This window comes from Eleginops maclovinus, chromosome 16 (genome assembly GCF_036324505.1).
Source record: "Eleginops maclovinus isolate JMC-PN-2008 ecotype Puerto Natales chromosome 16, JC_Emac_rtc_rv5, whole genome shotgun sequence".
Taxonomy (NCBI): Eukaryota; Metazoa; Chordata; class Actinopteri; order Perciformes; family Eleginopidae; genus Eleginops; species Eleginops maclovinus.
Genome location: NC_086364.1, coordinates 22,007,417 through 22,028,504, shown reverse-complemented (window position 1 = coordinate 22,028,504; position 21,088 = coordinate 22,007,417). Strand labels below are relative to the sequence as shown.

General features: G+C 44.0%; 1 protein-coding gene across 1 annotated transcript in view; it reads right to left on the bottom strand.

Moving 5' to 3' along the window:
- Positions 1-17,350, bottom strand: part of prr36b (proline rich 36b) — a 30,564-nt gene extending 13,214 nt beyond the window's left edge. The window contains exons 1-3 of the mRNA XM_063904835.1: positions 17,082-17,350; positions 1,247-1,959; positions 142-196 (exon numbers count right to left, since the gene is read on the bottom strand). Of these exons, the coding sequence (XP_063760905.1) occupies positions 142-196; positions 1,247-1,856 (665 nt within the window). The 5' untranslated portion in view covers positions 1,857-1,959; positions 17,082-17,350. The remainder of the gene's footprint in view (positions 1-141; positions 197-1,246; positions 1,960-17,081) is intronic.
- Positions 17,351-21,088: the final 3,738 nt, after the last annotated feature.

The following is a 21,088-nucleotide window of genomic DNA, read 5'->3' as shown; positions in this document are numbered from 1 at the left end:
CTGGAAAGTGGACTTATAACGGTTTGCAGCTGCCTGTGTTATCTACACACACACACACACACAGAAAGTCTCTGTCAGGGGTGTGTGTGACTGTTCATATGCACAGACACACACTCACTACCTTCTACAGGTCACACCTACCTGGTTGTCTTGGAAACAGGGGGCTTGGTGGGAGTTGCAGAGGCAGTCTTAGGAGCTGGAGGAGAGAAGGAAAGAGGAGAGGGGAGGAGACGAGACAAGGAGAGGTAGAAGGAGAAGACAAAAGAGGAGGAGGAGAGGTTAGAGGAGACGAGCGGAGGCAAGATGATAGGACGTGAGAGAAGAGGAGGAGAAGGTTAAAAGCAGCGTGAAAAAAAAGTCATGAGAAGATGACAGAAGAAAAGGGGAGAGGAGACATCAGAAGAAGAGGCGAGAGGAGAGGACGCAAGATTAGATCAGAGGATAGGTTAAAGCAGATGAGTGGAGTCCACATGAGAGGATACAAGAGAAGAGAAGTCGAGGAGAGATTAAAGGAGAGGCGATAAGAGAAGGAAAGGTTAGAGGAGATGAGAGAAGATGAGTGGAGGCGAGATGAGAGGATACGAGAGAAGAAGAGGAAAACAAAATGTTAAAAGTAGACGACAAAATAGGGCGAGCAGAGGACAGAAGAGAAGTGGAGAGGTGGAAGGAAAGGAAATGAGGAGTAGAGGTATGAGGATTCGAAAAAGAAGAGTGAAGGCAAGATGAGAGGATAAGAGAGGAGAAGAAAGGTTCAAAGTAGAAAATAATAGAGGAGACAATAGAAGGAGAAAAAGTGAAATGACACAAAACGAGAGAAGATAAAAGTATGAGATGAGAGGACACGAGTAGATGATACGTGGAAAAATAGTGGGGAGGAGACATGACAAGAGGAGGACAGGTTAGATCAGATAAGAGGAGACAAGATGGAAGGACAAGAGAGAATAGGAACAGAACGGTTTAAGAGGAGAGGAGACAAGTGAGGAAGAGAGGAGACGAGATAAAGGGGGAGAGACAGAGTAGTCATCATTAGAACAGCGTGACACTACAGTGTAAAACAGTACAGTAACACACAGAGTGATGTAGGTCATGCCACAGGGATGTAGGGCAGCCTCTCCAGATACCCAGCAGCCCCTGCGGCATGTGTGATGTGTGCTGATCCATCAGCTCACACTGCTCATCAGTGCTGTGAAAACACGTCATGCCCCCCCCCATGAGTTATTGTTTTATGGTGACATTTCCAACCAACCTGGGGGCTTCTTAGCGGCGGCTGCGGCAGTGCTGGTTTTGACACCGTTGGTGGTGGCGGGCACCGTCCTCTTGGCGGCGGCTGTTCCGGTCGTTGACTTTGCGCCGTTGGTGGCGGGAGACGCCCCCGTGGGTTTCTTCTCCCCCACTTTGCTCTTCAGGGCCGGGGACGGTGTCGTGCCTGTTGGTTTCTTGGCGGGGGCTGGGGTGGGGGTGGTCTTTTTAACTGCGGCAGGGGCCGGTTTCTTAGCCATGCCGTTAGTCTGGAGCTTATTCGTGCCGTTTGAGAGGCGGCTCTGGGTTGTGTTGGGCTTGGACCCGGTGGTGGTCTTACTTGGGGCCGTGGTGCCGGGTTTTGTCTTGGACGGGGCCTTGTTGGTAGTCTTGGCTTTGGGGTCTCCTGAAGTCTTGTTGCCAGTCTTAGCGGGGGTCTCCTTAGCCTGGTCCGGCTTTGCTTCTCCCGTCTCTTCTATGGTGGGCTGTGGCACCCCCTCCTCTGCCACAGGGCTGGCCGCCTGGTTGGCGTCCTGTCCTGCTGCGTCATTCACCGGGTTGGATTCCAGTGTTTCCATTGGCTCCAGTGCGGCCGTGGCAACCCCATCCGGCTTCATCTCCCCTCTGGTGGTGGTGGTCCGTCTCTGCAAGGCAGGGCCGACGTAAATCTGGCAGGATGGCCACGGGTCTGCAGGCTTTCTGGAGACGGCGAGGTCTGGTCTGCGGAGAGGAGATCAGGAACAGAGTGAGAGAGCAGCGAGACCAGACATGAAGAGAGCGCCAGGAATGCTGACAACGCCGAGAATCAGATAACGAGACGGCTGGGATCTGCTTACAGCTTCAGCATCACTTGCCCACACAGGGTTATTTGCTTTAGGCAGGTTAGGACTTTTTATTGAATAATTTCAAGACCAATTTTACTCTAACCAAAGTTGAGGAAAAATTGCTGTTTCCAGTCGTGCAAAGTTTCTGCACAAACTTAAAGTACTGGATCCCTGACATACAGAGCGTCCAAGTATTAGCAAACTGATTTTAAGACAGTAAAGGAACAGGATGAGCCAGAATACCGCAGATTCTACAGTGGCAGATTCCCAGGAGAGCCTGAAGTCCATGCAGGATATGACGTGATGTTTTATGTCTGAGGGACCACAGGAGGAGGATGAGAGACAACACATCCTACAAATAGTCCTTCATTAATTTCAACGCCAGCCGCAAAGACAAACGCCCCCTCTGAGGGCAGAAAGCTCAGTGACACACTTGGCTGCCACGGTAAAGCTTTTCCTTTTTTTCCTCTGTGCAAAATGGCATTGGACTCACTAGCGTGGAAGACTGGCGTTTTTTCTGGGATAGTACACTTGAGGGAGGACAAAAAGCTTAAGCACGCAAACTGTGAACACACACACGCATGTATACGCCACCTGTAATAATGTCAAGCGTGCAACTTTTCAATGTGCACATTCATGACAAAAGCTAGCCTGCTTCTCACTATGAGGCTAAAAAGAAAAGTCTGGTGAGGTGGGAAAAAAGACTTGGATGTTTTCACTAAGTGGGTCAAGGCGCGTACAATAAACCCAAATGTAGGAGGACAGTTTGACTCATGGGCCACAAACGGAGCAGTCACAGACATGAGGAAGAGGAGGACATGAAACATATGAGGCTGATAGAAGGGCAACCATCTGTAACACGGGCTGTCATGCATTGTCTCCGTCAACGTGAGACAAATGTGTCTTATTTTATTTCCTCCGCTAGTTAAAGTAAGGATGAGGAAACGGATTTAAGAGACGCAGAGGAGGGAAGGAAGGGGGGGAGCAGGAAACAGGCTTGTCCAAATTTACAAACAGGGGCAGGGGGGATGCTAAGTGCTGGGATACACTCAGAGACCAGCCCAGAGGAAGGGGCTTGGCCTGAGGAGCATGGGAACAGACAGACAGAGAAGGAGGGACAGAAGGAGAAAACAAGATGTAGAGTGAGCTCATTATTGGCTGATCTTTGCTGCTTAAATCCAGACAACACCAGTCATCTTACTTTCCACTGACCTAAACACACTCGCTGCCCTATTTCTAGAAGACAGACATCATCTTATGCCGCCGGCCTCTGGAAACAATTCTCGAACACACTCCTCCTCGTCTTTCTTTCCCCTCTTCTGTCATCCTTTACTCATCCTCAGTACTAAATCAAAAAGGCCTTCTTTCATTCTCTTCCTCCAAAACATGTTACCCTCCTCCTCGATATCTTTCCTCCCCTCCACCGCTCCTTCATCCCTCTGTTCTCTGTTTGCCTTTGCACAGATGGCCGGAGCAGCTGAGCAGAGCCGGAGGGGGAGAAGCGGAGGAAAAAATATCTGTGGTGTATCCCGAATAACACATTAGAGCAGATAGACGCACACGGCTAGCGCAACAGGCCGCCACCCAAAAACGACCGGAGAGGCGGAGAGGGAGGCGGCGGGTAGCAACGAGAGGCGGTCACAGGGGGTTTCTAAAGCCAGTGAGGCTATAAATTGTGGACGATTAGCTTAATTATGTTACCAACCACAACCAGTCACTGTTAGAAGAGAGAGTGGTGGAAGAGAAAGCTTTTGCAGACCATTTACACGCACAAAAAAAGAAGCAGCATAATTTGGCCTCTTTAAAAGGCAAGTAGAGAACCATGGGCCAATCAGGTGCTTCTCACACAACGGTATGTCATCACTTGAGTAACAACATTGCAGTGGATATATTGTCTAGGTGACAAATGCATATAGATCTTATGAATGTTAACATGGAATTCCAACCGGTCCACAGTCTTCAATCCAATCATAACACTGAGACCTAATTCGACCAGGCAGTTACCCAGGAAATGGGACCGTCCAATCACCATTCCCTCCTCTTTATGTCAGACTCTTCCCACAGTAAAGCATCTGGCCTGGCGTGTCATTTAAATGCTCTTCTATACCGCCTGTGTGTGTGTGTGTGTGTGTGTGTGTGTGTGTGTGTGTGTGTGTGTGTGTGTGTGTGTGTGTGTGTGTGTGTGTGTGTGTGTGTGTGTGTGTGTGTGAGAGTGAAAGTGTGATGAATCCTGATTGCACGGCCTCAGTCAGAGGGAAGACTCTCCAGACAGCTGTGATATTGCATTTCTCTTTTCGGCTCTATTGCTCACTCACCCGGCATTACATCATCAGGCCCATCAGTCAGCGGTTAGCATAAACAGGCTAGCAACCAGGGCAGGAGCGTGCTTTTGATCTACTCTTCATATGAGGTGAAGGTAGTATTGAAGACCCTCTTTTTGCAGGCAAATGGACAGAAAGGAACATTAAGAATACAAAGTGTGTTTCGCTGCTAAAGTGAATGTCTCATCCTGGTACATTTCCAGTGGCGTCTTCTTACCAATTTCCTTTTCAATTCACATTCGTGCTTCGATAATTGTGACCACCGTAAGATATATTAAGTCATTAATAATAGGGATGTACCGATACATCGGTGAGACATCGGCATTGGCCGATGTTAGTCCTATTTACCACCATTAGCACATCGGTAAAATAAGGGACATCCCCGATGGCAGTCGCCGATGTTTATGTTTTGCTACGTGAACAGGAGAAGTTGCATTAGCGTTGCTGTTTTTAAATCTGACGGACCAAATCTGAAGTCAGGGCATCATTTTAAAGGATTAGAACAGTGACTGTAGGTCTGTAACTTTAAAGTCATTCGGGGGGGGGGGCATCTCCTCTCCTCTGTGAGGAGCTGCTGCTGCACGCTGTGCATGCTGCAGGACTTCTGCCCCGTGTACCGGGATTCTTCAGTGTTCTTGGGAGGCCGTCGTATATATTTGTGACTTGTTATACTTGCTGCTACTCCCGTTAACTTCCAGAAACTTACTATGGCTCGCTCAACCTCTCTCTCGCGCTTACACATGCACACACGTATCCCCCACTCTCTCTCTTAAAGGGATAGACTGCCTTAGTCTGCATTGTGCTACCATTACAGTTTACAAAACATCGGTATCGGCGGACATTTTTGCAATCGGTGCATCCCTAATTAATAAGCTGCAGTGTGTATTGTTCCATCTTTAAGGCTTTGACTTTCATATAATAGTTTCTTCAATTCTGAAACAGCTTCATATTATCTTGAATTGCATCCCTAATTACCGTGGCACTCCCTACTGAAACATCTAACCCGTTAAAGCTATTACAGGTTTTCATTAAACCTAATCAGATTGGAGAGAGTCGTTTCCATGCAAACAGCATGAGTGAGCTACTGGAACACACTGAGTTAAAATATATAAGAGAGACAAAAGAGCTCAACAGTGAGCGACTAGTCTCAGGTTTGAGAAGTGAATATCCCTTTCAATTATTAAACTAATCCAACCAACTCCCGCCAACGCTACAACCTAGGCTGCAGCACACAAGCTGCCATCGGGGCAGGAATTCAATGACCTGATGCATCATGGCTCGTGCATGTTTCCAGCAGCTAATTCCAGACAGATGGCTGTGTCAGCTACATTAGGTCCAATTCAAAATATTTAGGAACAGTGTGTGAAATGTTAAGGACATAAAATGGTTTAATCTGAAGAGAATTGCTGGTCAAGCTACTCCAGACCAAACAGCCGGTCAGCTGTCCTGACCTCATTTGGCCTGAGACAAACACACAATGTAAAATAGCTAAGTAAACAGGCTGCAGTATTTGTCCTCAGAATTCAGATAAAAACACGAGTGGTACTTCAATTATTTATTTTTGTTGGCAAACTCGTCAGTAAGCATCGCAAGATTAGTCTCGATAAAAACTGGGACTTTTCCGTTTGACTTTTGAGTATTGCAGAAAAGACGCTTCAATAAATAACAACTTTAAAATAGCCCAGTACAGTCTCCAGATGAAAGAAGCCTAAACTAGGGTATAAAGGAACTACAGCACGGTCACATGACTTCACCTCACCAGGGCTAAGCTAAAGGCGGCTAATGTTGGGGGTGATGGCTTTTAGCCGTCTCATTTAGACACTTTGTAGCATCCGCCATCTTTAAAGACATGTAAAAGCTTCAGATGTTTACCAGTGAGGTTTTTCCTGAAGCATTTTATGTCATAGACTAAAGCGTAAAAATCTCTTAAGCTCGTTTTAACCACAGAAGTTTTTTCAGGCATCCAACCAAAAAATGTTTCCAAAAAAAACATTGACTTGCGAGGATGGAACGTGGACGTGCCAAACTGCCAACCTCCTGGTTTATGGACTCATTCCTGCACCACTGTATGCCTGGAGACGGGACAAAGTAGTTTGAAAGTGGCGTGGGTCTTTTATACTTTAAATGTCTGAATTTAGTTGACTTAGCAACAATGTGTTAGCTGAACTTCACAATGTGTCCAAATCATGAGGTTTCAAGCAGCGGCCCACTCCAAATTCCCTGCAAGCCTCAGTGATGATGACACAGCTGCGAACAAAGGGAAGCCGCACAAACAACAGCGGTCAGAGCACCGGATCAGGAAAGACAGGAAAGTAAAGTACTCCTCCTCCTCCCCCGCACCCCCCGCCCCCCCCCCCTCCTCCTCCTACACTGTTTACATTCTTTGTATGATAATGAATCAGTCACACACTCGGTCTGCTCATCAACTATGTCTGCTCTATTTTCTTAAGTGCACTTTCTTAGACGGTCTCTACTGTTTGCTGCTGTTTTGTTTCTCATATCTACGTGTTTATCTTCTCCGTGTATGTGCACGCAGTATATAACAGTTGGTGTGGGATTTATCTCATTCTTGGGTGTTTTATAAATATTTTCTTATTCTGCAACTTACTTTTATTTTAGGGATTTTTTCTTCATGTTAAGAACATGAAAAGTTGTATTGTTGGAGAATTACCCTGTAACTATTGTGAATATTACAAATAAAGCCTCTAAATCCTTAGAAATCCTTTTTGAATCATGTCATATTAGCATGGAGTTTTCATTTTTTCATAAAGGGGGTCTTTCTTGTCTTTTATTTACCATTATTAGAACAAGGGTTTTGTATTTTAAGACCTTTTTTATGACATTTCCTTTAAAGGAATGTCTGTAAATGTTATGTTTCAGTTTTGAGCAGGATTATGGAAAAATACTGGCCTGATGTTCCTGTAATTTGGTAGAAGGGGGTTGCATTGCCCGAGGAAGAACCCCAAAACAAGCGTAATCAAATCATGGGGCAGACACACAGATTATTTCACACTTTTGAAACAGTGCGAGAGGCTTTTGGCCTTGGCGCTGAGTGAGTGCCCTTCTGGATTCTCTTTTTGTTGTCATTATTATCATTACACTAAATTGGCCTCAAGCTGTAAGCTTATGATGGCCATCCAGCTCTGCAGGGTGAGACCATCCTCCCAGGCATCATCCCGTCCTAATCCCCACACTGGGAGACAAACAAAATGTGTGTTTTCTCACTTGTGTGTGTATATCTGACCCACAACAGCCGATACTGTCAATAACTGGAAGGCATCCAGCTCCACGGAGGGATCCAAGCTTCTCTGCCTGTCTAGACAAAAAAGATGCTGTGAATAATCAGGTCATCAGCATATTCAAACAGAAAACTGCTACTTTGACCCTGTTCTTTCTGCTTCAAGTACAATCTACTACAGTGTTTGTGCATGTAATTAACATGCCTGTAGTAAGTATATTTCTGAATATTTATGAAGGGAAATGTTGCTACGGGTAGCTGCGGTTCACTAAGCAGATTAAAATGAAGAGGCTGCAGCGCGTGTTACTGAGCTAAATGTTACGTTAATGTCAGATCTGCTCCTGGGCTGTGGTTCTTCCCTTCTCATCCCATCATGAGAAACAAGAGACGGTTCTCCGCACAACAGGGCCGAAAATCAAAGCGCTGGTCCAAGGCAGTGTCTGAATCGCTGGTAGAAAGTCTGCAGAGCTTTCACAGTAAACAACCGTGTACACACATGTGCATTCTGTGAGCCCCCTTCTATCCTCGGGGCCTACTCTAAATAGGACTGAAAGACACGGATTGTGGGGGAAGGAGGCAGCGGCCGTGGGGGTGGGGTGGCGGGAGAAAAGATGCAAAAAAGAAAGTGAGCTTTTGTGGACAATGTCACACTCCGCTAACGAACCAAAGGGGGCTTCATGGAATCATTCAAGACGTAACTAAGGCCTCCGTAAGAGGATTGAGGGTTTGAGGGAGGACAGAGGATGTCAAAGGGGAGGGTTTGGTTTTGGAAGGCATTTTTAACGAGCAGCCGGCGGCCTCTGACCCTGTAATTGAGATGCTTTTATCTATACAAGCAGCAAACGCAAGATAGTGATCTGTGGTGGTTGCTCTCTGACACCGCTCATCAAACATCTTCCTTCCTGTGATGCTGTCCAGGTAAGATGTACAAAGCAAATCAAATCACAACATTTTAATGCCGGATTCTGTTTCTAATAACTAATACTTTATTTACTTTACAATACATGTTATATAGCTTATGCCTTTATCCAGAGCCACCTACATATACTTCTATATCATAGACAAGGAGCAACACAGGTTACCTTCGTCATGTAGACCGCAGGTACTGGGAATCTGAGCTAGCCCCTATGCTGAAGTTGTTTATTTAAATATGAACACATACTTACATACAGTTTATAATGCACTGCTTGAAACAAAGTTTGGCCACTTTTTACACTACTTGTCATATAGGATCCAATTTATTTCAATCAAATCATTCATTGTAAACAAAAGGTTTTACCGGTGCTTTTCACATTAAAATGGCCTTCATAACAGTCTGTAATAAATGTAGTAAGTCTTTGAAGAGTGGTGCAGGAATGAGTCCAAAGAACCCGAAATGAGTAAGCATTTTACAACATCTGAATTCCCTCCTCTCAAAGCCTTAATCTTTTTTTTTCCACAACCCTAAAATATGTCAGTGAATACCCCACTGGTGAATTCAAAAACAGCGGTTGATAACAAGTATCTAAATGAGACGCCTAAACATCATCACACATCTGTTGGACCCTTTAGTCCTCCCTCTCTTGGTCACCACTCCACAGCTCTGCTACATAGCGCTGCTTCAATAATTCACGGCTGTCTTGCGCACGGCACCGATGCACATGGGCTTATGCAAGGCCTTGGATTTGACGCAGTGTTTCTTGTGACTGTGTCCAAACATAACAAAATAGAGCTGGAATGTGAGTGTGTGTTCATGTGTGTGTGTGTGTGTGTGTGTGTCACGCCTCCTCTTTTCAAGGAGGAGAATGTCAGATTCAAGACGCCACATGTTGGCATGGGGCCTGACATTGTCCATTCAACTTCCTCCAAAAACACAACAGTAGTCTCAGTCAACATCTCCACGCCATTTAGGGAACGTGAGCCCCTGTTTCTATAGCATAAAGTAATCCATACAGTTTAATAATGCATTCATTTCTTATAAAAAAACACAAACATTGTCATGTCCCTCATTGTGTGTCATCGCCTGCTGAACCGGCCCCAAAATGAATCTTTAAGTTATAAATAAATTGTTCAATTTATTATTAAATGATGTTTTCTCATTTTCAATGAAACGTCTGGTTCATCTTTCTCCAACGGTAGGAGTTTGATGCCTTTCCTTGTTTTATATTACTGTTAAGTGATGCATTTGATGCGAAAAGTTAGAATCAATACTGTATGCATTGCTACAGGGACCGGGGTAGAGAGATCCATCGACATTTCTTAGAGAACTGAATCAAAGATGTGCAGCAGTGACGGCCAGCTGCTGAATCTTTCATTTACTCTGGGCTGACTCTTGGCAGAACACCAGCTCCAGACTAATGTTAGTCACAGGCATCACTGTTTGAACAGGCCTAAGAAATAAAGAGTTATGTGTCACTGAAGCCGTCTGTCTGAGCTCTCTCTGTGCGGCTCGTCAGAGTTACATAACAGCGGTCCAGGATCACAGCAAAACATTTCAAAGCCATTTCTACCCTACTCTACTTAGTGGGATGGTCTCTCTGTGTGTCACTCCCCTTCCTCAGCCTCTACACACATCATTACGGATCACTGCAGATTTGCAAGGTCACTGAAGCCTCTCAAAGCAGCCCATGACACGGCGCGAACTAAAATAAAATCATTAAAAATAGAAAATGTTTGGTATTTAAACATTATCAATTCAATATGATCACAAATGTTTATTTTGTGGCTGCACAAATAAAAACATTGTAAGGGAATTGCAATATGAAGTATCTAAACTTTTGGCCAAATACGTAAATGTTCTAAAGGTTCTGAAGGTACATGACACCCAGTTCAATCTAGCTGGGGGATACAAGTGCTGCCTTCAAGCTAATCACAGCTCTCACATTCTCCAAACACCCCCGACCTGAGGTCAGGAAACGCCTCTGTCCTGCACACAAATAAACTCCAAACAAAGCCGCCGCTCTGACGGCATTCCCTATGGACTGTGGGAGGGCTGAGCAACCGTGGAGAGTGAGGGAGGAAGCAACAGAGAGGGGGGGGGGAGAATAAAATAAGGTTTCCATCAAATGTTGTGAAAAAAGGTGTGAGTAAAAGAGAGTTTATTCATCCACCAAGTAATGCCCGCAAGGCTCCCGTCAGGCTCCAAACAGCACTATTGATCTTCATCAAAAAAAGGCAGAGCGACTTGTAGCCTGCGCGGCAAAACCCGGGGCTAAAGCACTCCCTGCTAACCTCAGACTGCCGTCAGCATGCGGTGATATTAGAGACAACTAGGATCAATATTTTCTATCATGTCAGATCTTCTCTTCTCTGGGAAACGGTGGCCAAACAGCACTTTGATGAGAGTCATGTCTTCCAAGACACAAATGAAGACATGTGGAAGGTTTGAAGACAAAAGGACGCTGTGAAGAAAAGTATGGCCACTGATGCCATTAATTATCCAGACCTGCCTCTGGCACACAACAGCGCCACAACAAACACACACACCTCCCCCGCTGTTTGGAGTCCTTAAAAAGGTAGCAGTCAATCCTTTCAATCAATCTGCAGCGAGTCAATGAGCTGCAGGGCTGTCCCAAAGACAAACTGAGCCAGAGAGAAAAGGCCCCGCTGGGAGGAAGGACGGAGTCTTTTTGTGTCTCATCTTGTGAGAAAGAGTGGCAGCTTGTGCAACAGACACCTGGATCACAGAAACATGTGACCAGAGAGGCTGGCACTAATCCTAAAGCACTCTGAGGAGAGTCACATTATGATTTGAAAATGTCTTCAATATAAACTCAGCACCAATTAAGGGATTACAAGACTCACTGTAATAAAATAATGCGACCAATCAGCAGAAAAAGGCGAATATGACCACCGCAAATTGGCAGTGAATGCCGATGCGATGGCAGCTTATAGGCTGTACATTGTGCAAGTTTACACCACCCCCCCTCTATCCCACAAACACCAAACAAGCTGACGCACAAAAACACACAAACACCCGGTCCCGTTCTTCCCATGGTGCGACGGGGCTCGGAGAAACTCGGCCCCCCTGGGGACAGCAGATTAACACATGACAGAGCGTGTTAACCCTGGACAAAGAGAGATGCTAATCTTGTACAGTCGGCCGATAACAGTACACACACACACACACACACACACACACACACACACACACACACACACACACACACACACACACACACACACACACACACACACACACACACACACACACACACACACACACACACACACACACACACACACACACACACACACACACACACACACACACACACACACACACACACACACACACACACACACACACACACACACGAAAAGAACGAGCAGCGCTAACACAGGCCTCAGTATGTCCCAGAAACGAGACAATGTACCGTGGGGAGGCAGGGCTAGAGGATCCGTCAGCCACAAAACAAAAAAACAGACAACGGTGAGGGCCCGACTACAGCCTGGCGGAGCTCCACCGCCTGCAGGGCGACCAGCAGGGCAGCGGGAAACTCCACGGTACGGATATTGATCGCTCAGGAGAAAGTGGGGAGTAGCTCCACAGATGGGATGGACAGGGAGAGACGGACAGAGGAAGTGCATTAGTGAGGCAGGTTCCTCTGATGCGGTTAGCTCTCCCCCCTGGGGGATAAGAGAGATACCAGTGACAAAGAGAGGACAATATAAAGAGGAGGGGGGGGGGGTGGACAGAGTATGGGCAAGCAAGACAAGGAGGAGCCGACTGAGAGGCAGCAGAGAAACTGAGGCTAATTTGTAACTTGAAGAGCTTCTGGATCGCCTCCATAATGGGCCGTCTGCCCACAAACCAGCTCCTCTTTGGGGTAAATGAGATCAGGGCCAGCTGGTGGCTCGGATCAATGACACCGAGCACATATAGAGATGGAGGAAGAGGGCAGAACCAAGGCATCTCGACGGGATGGCAGAAACGCGCCTGAGAGGCTCTGGCACTCTCTCGCCCCGGGACGCTCGCATGCACAGTACAAGAGGAACGGCCGTGTCTGTAAGAGGATTATGTGTTTCTGTTTTAAGTGGAACAGCGCACGTTCCAGATGGAATCCGATCCCTCGCAGGAGGGCAGACAGGTTGGCTGGTTGACAGGATCAAAACCTCCTAACTACATCTCTCTAAGAACGAACCATACCCACATCTGGCCACAAAACCACCACATCATCTGCAGACTAACTGACATAAAACCATCATTTACCACATCACAGAGAAGAGGGCAGCAGATGAATACACCGAGGCAGGGCAAAGCAAGATTGAAATGCCAACAGGAGAAATTGATATTACAGGAAAATAATTTGGCCCCTCCAGCTGCTTACAGTAAGGGGATACTATCACTCTGTCAGCGGCAGTGTCTGGCACTAATGCCTATCATTCCACTCGCGGCTTTAGAGTGGTGCAGGAATGAGTCCTAAAACCCAGAGATTTGTCAGCATTTTACCACTTCTGGTACCCTCGTCTCCAGGCAACGTCTTTTGAATGTTTGGTCTAAAAGCCTGAAATAAGCTTTGTGTTTGACACGAGCGTAAGAGTTGCTCTGTTCTTTGTAAAATATGTCAGTTTATACCTGGTCTGAAGCGTCCATGTTGTGACTAAATAAACTACAAAAACTCCGCATGCCAAACATTAGCCAACGTTTAGCTTAGCAATGATGAAGTCATGTGACCAGGATGTAGTTATTTTATAGCCCAGCTTTTTGGATATTATCCTGCTGTGTTTGCCACAAATAGTTTTATTTTACAATATTCCAGCATCCAATAAAAAAATCTCATTGCTTTTTTGTTGAGGCCAAAAGGAATACGGCATCCCTGCACCACTCAATGGTGAGGGTAGCCTCTGCCATCATCTCAGACCACAGCTGACACTGGGCAAGAGCAGGAATTGTCAGCAATCTCAAGGTAAACAGAAACCCACTGACACCAATGTAGTGACTTCAAACCAGGCATCTCTTACCCATTCTGTGCCATGAAAATGAAGTATTGAAGCCTAGCAACAAGACTATGAACCACATCTATTATCCATCCTCCCACCAGAGGAATTCAGAGCGTCCAAACGCAGCAAATTACTGCAGCTGCTGGCAGATACAGCTTCAAAACCACACCAACTGCATGCCCTGACAACTGTGACAGCCAAGGCTGCTCCTGTGACTGTGAGCACAGGCGACAGCGCAGTTTATCTCCGCTTTATCTGCAAATACACTGCAGGGCCAGTGTCCATTTCCTGCACGCCTCAATCAGCCAGAAAACAGAAGGAAGTTCAGCCAAACATGGATCTGTTGGTGTTTTTGATAATCTCCAAACAAGCAGCTATTGTTGCCTTGGATTGAAACAGGGCTTGAAGTGATGGTGGTAATTAAAAAGACTGCAAGAAGTGCAAGGGTCACGGGTTCAGAGAGAATAAAGCCTGATGACCAGAGGCACAGGCTTGCCCTTGTCACAAATGAGAAGTTCGAGCTGTGTGTCTGTGGGGGGGGGTTCAATCTGAGTCAAACCCCCAGAAAACATCAGTCCTAAGGCTAAGGCCAGGCTGACACACAGAGCTATTAATGCCACAATCATCCCCGATATCAAGATGACAGCACGGGTCAAGGGGCCAGCTGGAGGCAAAGAAGGTTATTAGGATTTAAATTGCCCTAAAATACAAGCGTAACCCAAAAAATATTGTGAATGCTTTCTTTGACAATATTTAGGCATGTGCTGCAAAGAATAATCGCTACGAACACACTATTCCATGGTTTAGTGAAGATTGTCTCAGATTCTGATGTTGCTGTATGAACTGCAACTAATTGTGGTTATCAATCAAGTCAGTTTAGAGTCTGATTAACACATGTTTTCGCCATTAATTAATCTGCCAAATGTTTTTTCATTTACTTCAATTATTCGGCCTAAAAAGGTCAGAAACAAGTAAAAAAAACAACATAATAAACCAGAATTCAAGGTGGCATTTTCACGTTGCTTGTTTTACCTGAAAATCCAAACATATTCTATTTTCTATCTCATATGACAAAGAAACACAGCATTGTAAAGGCTGTAACATGGATGTTTGCCATTTCTGCTTTAAAAAACGACTTAAAAAAGAGTATCATCAAAACACTTCCTGATAATATCTCTGTTGATCGATGAGTTGATTCATTGTTTTAACTCTAGCTGAATGAATACATTACTGACTATTCCAAATTCAAAAAAAATATGAAAAACACAAAATGTAAAAAAAGGTACCAGAGCCCCAAAACAAAGACTTATCACAACCAATAAGTAAAAGATATACATCAATCAAAGTTAAACCAGATTTCTTTGCATTAGAGAATGTGTAAGCAGCGATAGGATATCATCGGTTTGTTTTACAATCTACTACAGAACTAATCAAATGTGCTACTCCTCTATAGTTTATACAGCTATTCATTGAATTACTTCAATTACAGTTTCAGCATAAGCAGCTACATGTGTCTGTTCCCTCTGCTTATGGAGGACTGTTTCAGACACAATGGCCTCTGCTTTTTATAGCGATGAGTCTGAGACACCCGTCATTCTGTCTCCAACAGAGCAGATTTGCTGATGACAGGAGACAAGTCAAGCATCCTTTTTTGAAACCCACTAACAATAAAGAATAAAACATGTCACTGCTGCACAATGACAAGGAGATTATTGTAATTTTCGGCTTGTTCACAATCATCGGCCTCGGGCAGTAATCCACATCCAGCATTAATCTCTTTAAGTCCGTCTGAAATAACTTTATAAAAACAGACTGCCTTTTTTAATGGCAGCTAAATGTAATTTCATTTGATTGCATTAGGCCGCCTGCCTGTCCTCCATTTCCCTGCCTCATCTACCAACATTGTGAGTCAGCCATTCTCTCATCCGAAGGAGGGGGGGGGACTAGTTGATGGCTTAGCCCACCTCTGAATTTAAGAGTCTTGGAGTGTCTCCAAGCCGACAAGCCTTAAAAGTGCTCATATTAGTCGCCCCGGGATGCCATTTTACTGAGGATGACATCAATACATCGCACATTACCGGGCCGCCACAAAGCTTGAGACCATTTAGACCTCTGTGTGCAGCCGAGGAGAACAGAGGAGGATGGAGATTTTCAAAGCTTGCATGTTTATTAAATGCTTTTTGCCAGGCTTTGGGAGCTGGCAGTGTTTTTCCTCCTCACCATTGTTCCACGAAAGGGGAGTGTGATCCGTCTTCTCACTCACAGAAAAAGAGGAGCAGCTAAGGGGCCCGACTTCTCTTCACAATAGCTGATCATTTTTTAAGGGGTGACATTAATCACATCTGATCACATGCCATCTTAAATCTTTGAGATATTTTAGCTTGCCTCTGAGAGTCTCAAGGAATCATGCCACAAATGCCCTCTCAGTTATCCGGTTTAATTGACATGAAACCTAAGTGGACATGTGCTAAATTATTAGCCCCTAAATGTGCATGCTTGCCCCCCTGAGGGGACGGAGACATTTCTCAGCACCACTTCTCAGAACAATGGGCATCCGCGATGGAGGATGGAGAAGGAGGGGAGATAAGAACAAAAACTTTAGGGAGGGGGGGAAAGCAGACAAAATGGGTTGACAAGGAGGGATTCAGTAGATGAAAAAGAGGCATAAAGGGAAACATTGTGTGTGTTTTAGGCATGCTTGAGGAGTAACGGATTATGTCATGAGGATACAAAAAAAGGTTAATGTATCCCCTTACAGTTACATGAAATAATCAGATGTTAGATTCTTTTTTAAATGGGGATTACTTGCAGGATTACAATGTTAGTAAAAATGTAAAAAGAGCATATTTAGTTTGTTGTAAAAGTATCAGATTGAATTTCTTCTTTGTAAACGGTACTGTTCTGTATATTAGCTGGGAATATTTCAGCTTTTTAAATGTACTGCCTGAATATGCTTAATGAAAGGCAAGTTTTCCTACAAATAAAATCATTTTAATCCTAATTATCTTCTTCTTTTCTGAGGTTACATTGTTCTGTCTTACATAATGCACTTACTAAATAATATTGATATTCATTCTCTCTTGGACTTAATTGCATTGGATATTGAGGTAATCCAAAAGAAAGTAATCAGGTTACGTTACTATATGTTGATACTTAAATTACAGTTTTTGTAAAGGTAACTAGTAATTGTAATGGATTACATGTTTAAAGTAACCCTCCCAACCCTGGTTTTAGGTTAGCCTAAACGAGCTGTTGTGTTGAGACACCGCCCCATCGACCCCTTTTACCGGGAAGGAAAAAGAGCAACAAAAAGCACATTTTAGATATTTTTAAGATAGATATACATCCACACAAAGACGCAACGGACTCCATATGCGTTGTTAAGTGTTAAAGCATGGTAACGGTTGGTACAGCTCAACGGTTATTAACCGTCGACACATATAACGTTCATTTTAAATAACCGTTAATTAGCCGTTTTAAACACTGAAGTTAGCTTGTTAGCTCCAAATGCTAAGACAAATCTCGCCTTTTACTTACCAGTCAGTGCAGAGGCGAGCTAGCACACAATCCTCTCCAGCTACGCCCAGTGTTAGCAGGCAGCACACCCCGGCTGATTCCTCCGGAAAGTGGAGGATGAAGGGAGGAATAAAAACCGGGAGAAACAGTGGGATTTTAGCCGGAGAGTGAAGCTGAATTAAGCCTTAGGAGTAGTAGAAACTTCGGGGTGTTTCTTCAGGGCGCCGCTGCTCACAAGTGATGAGCGTTCAGTGAAAGGAAGAAAGGAGGAGAATGACGCTCGCTCACACACACACGACACACACACACACACACACACACACACACACACACACACACACACACACACACACACACACACACACACACACACACACACTCGATAGTAGAGCGGTGATGGACAGGCGGAGGAGAGGAGAAGGCTGCCTTCAGGTGCAAGCAGGGAATATCGGAAAAATGAACCGTTTACATATTAACGACGTCACCTTCCACACAAATATACCTGGCTGACTCAGTTTGAGAGTAAATAAATTCATTTGTTGACCTTAATTCAAACAAGCTCATCAATATTTAATATTTATATTTATTTCATACTTGTAATATAAGATATTAGCAACACTTTTTGGGGAAATAACATTTCACTTTCTTGATGAAAGTTATTCCCAGTTTTGAGATTGATACCATTAACTGTTCGGTAACTAGCATTAAGCTAAACAATGAGCTAACGTTATATCCGTAGACTGTGTAAGGTTTATATCCTACAGCTGGTTAGCTTAGCCTAGCATTATAACATTCTCAGTCTAATAGAGGTAACGAAATCGACTTACCAGCAGCTTTTAAGTTTGATAATTGATACGGTTTTCTTTTCTACTCCTCAATAACACTTTTAACAGAAGGTTTTTGTGCCAGAGTGACTTGGTTTAGAACAGTTGCCAGGCAACAACCGTTGACTACAGCGAGTTTGGCAACGAATAATTGTTTCCGTTATTATTTGTGTTTTATCAATCAATCAACCATTTTTTATGTGTTAATTTGACTATAAACACAAGACATTTAATGCCTGTTTATAGATCAAACCATTAACTGCTACACATGTACAGAATCAACCCTAATCAGTGCCCTTTTTAACGCAAATGTGTTTAGAAATAGGCTATATACACCATTTACACAAGTCAAGTATTATTAATTATAGACAGGAATAACTTGTATTTTAAATGGGCCCTATTATGCAAATGTAAAGGTTAATATGTGTGTCATGTGCCTTAACTGTGAGCCTTTAATGTTTAAAAAGGTCTTTCATTTTCTCATTTAGTCTTTGCAGATCATTTACATGCACAAAAACCCAAATAACACACTAAAGGAAACGGAAAACCCCAATGCATAATAGGGCCTCTTTAAGCTCAATGCTAAATATGCCATGTGATAACATACAGTGTGGAAGGACAGGGTGTTAATCATTTGGGCCGTAGCAGTTTAATTGCAGCCATGCACACAGGTACTGGCACACCTACAATTAATGTAGTGGTTGTTGCAAGTTATCATTTACACCTGTTTGACAAGTCTACATTTCTTACATCACAGACGTCTCTGTATAGAGTCATGATCCACCCTGCCAAGTGTCCTGGGTGTGACAAGAATACAATTAAATCAAAATAAACGCAAAATAAAATGTTTGGTCCCTTCCAATGGGCTCTTATTCCCCTAATATTCATAACGTTTAAAGTTCTACTGAACCCACATTACAAGAAATAAACAGAAACACAGAATTTTGTAAATAATTTTAAAAATACACTTAATACCAACAAAAGTCAATGAAACCCTTTGTACGATTCTGCTGGTCCTTGAAGGCAGCATTCACCCTGAAACTGAAAGGGAGGAATAGCGAATAGCAGGGGAACTCTCCTTTCCAAATGTAGCCAATCCGCTCCTAGCCCGGGGGATTATTCAAATCAAGGATGATGTCACCTCTTGCAAGTCACCATGCTCCCTCACCCCTGTTCCTCCCCGGCTGTCTGTTGTCCTCCCTCCCTCCCTCCTATAGGCCCAGGCACCCCTTTTCTCTCCTCTTCAGACCCCTTTTCTTCGTCTCTCCATGCCCCAATGCACACACACACACACACACACACACACACACACACACACACACACACACACACACACACACACACACACACACACACACACACACACACACACACACACACACACACACACACACACACACTCTTTAACGGTGCATTACTGCTGCCCCACATGCATCAAGTTGCAGGCATTGTCTGCCTCAGTGTGACTGTTGCATCACAGAATTTAAAATCTGGGAACACATTTCAAACCTGTTGATTGAAGCTAAATGTAATTCCAAATGTGTACTATTTGGAGGTCTTGCTTATTTTTGTTAATCTTTTACAGTTGTATAATGTATGTACAGTACCATCTGTTTGTATCTTTAGGTTTATTACAGCATATTCTAATTTATTCTGTACATTTTACAGGTATTCTGTAGATATATGGATTTGATATGGTTTATAATTATTTGTTTCCTTCACTATCACACTTGCAAAACGTATGAATACTCTGTGATATGTTTATATTTTTTGCAGTATGTTCAGTATTTGAACCTATTTTTTTATATATAACAAATTGTACATAACATTTATATATTAGCATAAGTTTAACTCATGTAATGCTTTGTTCTTCTCTAACAAATCAATTTAAATCATTATTCAATGAATTAGGTACGTTGATATTAATCAAATATAATCTAGGAGTGATGTTCCTGCAGCAGCAGACCTTAGAGAGTGGATGCAGTTCAACACGTGCACCTGCTGCCAGTTCAGTCCTCTACAAGCTGAGTAAACAGAGATGATATTGAGAGAAACGGATTAAAAAGGTTGAGCTCGCCAACACGAGACGAAGACAGCAGCAGACATCGAGCTTCTTTCAGGGGAATTGTGTGTTTTCCCTCAGTCACAGTGAGGCATTGAAGGGAGCATTGTTTCATGGCTCACAAGCTTTTGTTTCTGCAGGCTTTTCATCAGAGACAGTCTGGGTGGGCATGCTGTCTGACTGTCTGTGTATCTGTATCAGTGTGTGTGTGTGTGTGTGTCTGTCTGTCTGTCTGTCTGTCTGTATGTCTGTCTGCTGTCTGGAGATGGGAGATTTGTTTGAGCTTCGAGGGGAAATTGCTTGCACAAAACCCCAAAACATGCAGAGCAGATGCACACCATTGCATAAATGCATGTTGGTCCCTCATTTTCTTTCTCAGTCAAATTTAAAGAGGAAGTTTTGTTTGTGTTCCTCTGAAGTGGATCATCTTATTAATGCTCAGTGATAGTCGATGCTCTCCACGCTGTAAAACATCCATATAAATACATTTGATTGATTCATTGATTGGTAGATAAACCATTAATATAGGCAGGATTAATCAAGCAAACAGTTGAATAGACCAAATTGAATGTGTCTTTCCCTTCATTGTGTGAACACATGGTCATACTGAGTGTATGCAGGTGTGTGTTCGAGTGTGTGAAAGATGTGGAAGGAGACCAGGAAGAGGGTGGGACTTGGGCGGGGGGGGGGTGATGGACGTATTGGCATGGTCGACCAGCCGCAACAAAGAGAAGAAGGTCGTCTGTAGCTTTTCCTAGTTTATTATCATATTTAAGTAGATCTCTTGTGTTTTTAATACAGTTAAAGGTGTCCCCCTGGGCCTTTGAGAAACTTGGATGACAATATTTTTGAACAACCTATTAAAGATAAAAAAATAAGGAGCAGATTGTTTCATGAAAATAATTGTAGGTGGGGCCTCTTATGAATCATAAAAAATAAATACATGCAGGACTCATCAGATTATTAAAAGAGTTGAACAGAAAAGTCATAACTGAAGCTCTGTGTCTCACCCTTCATTGTGTGATCACATGCAGGTGTGTGTTCAAGTGTGTGAAAGACGTGGAAGGAGACCAGGAAGAGGGTGGGGACTCCGGAGGTGGTAAGGGGGGGTGATGGACGTATTGGCATGGTCGACCAGCCGC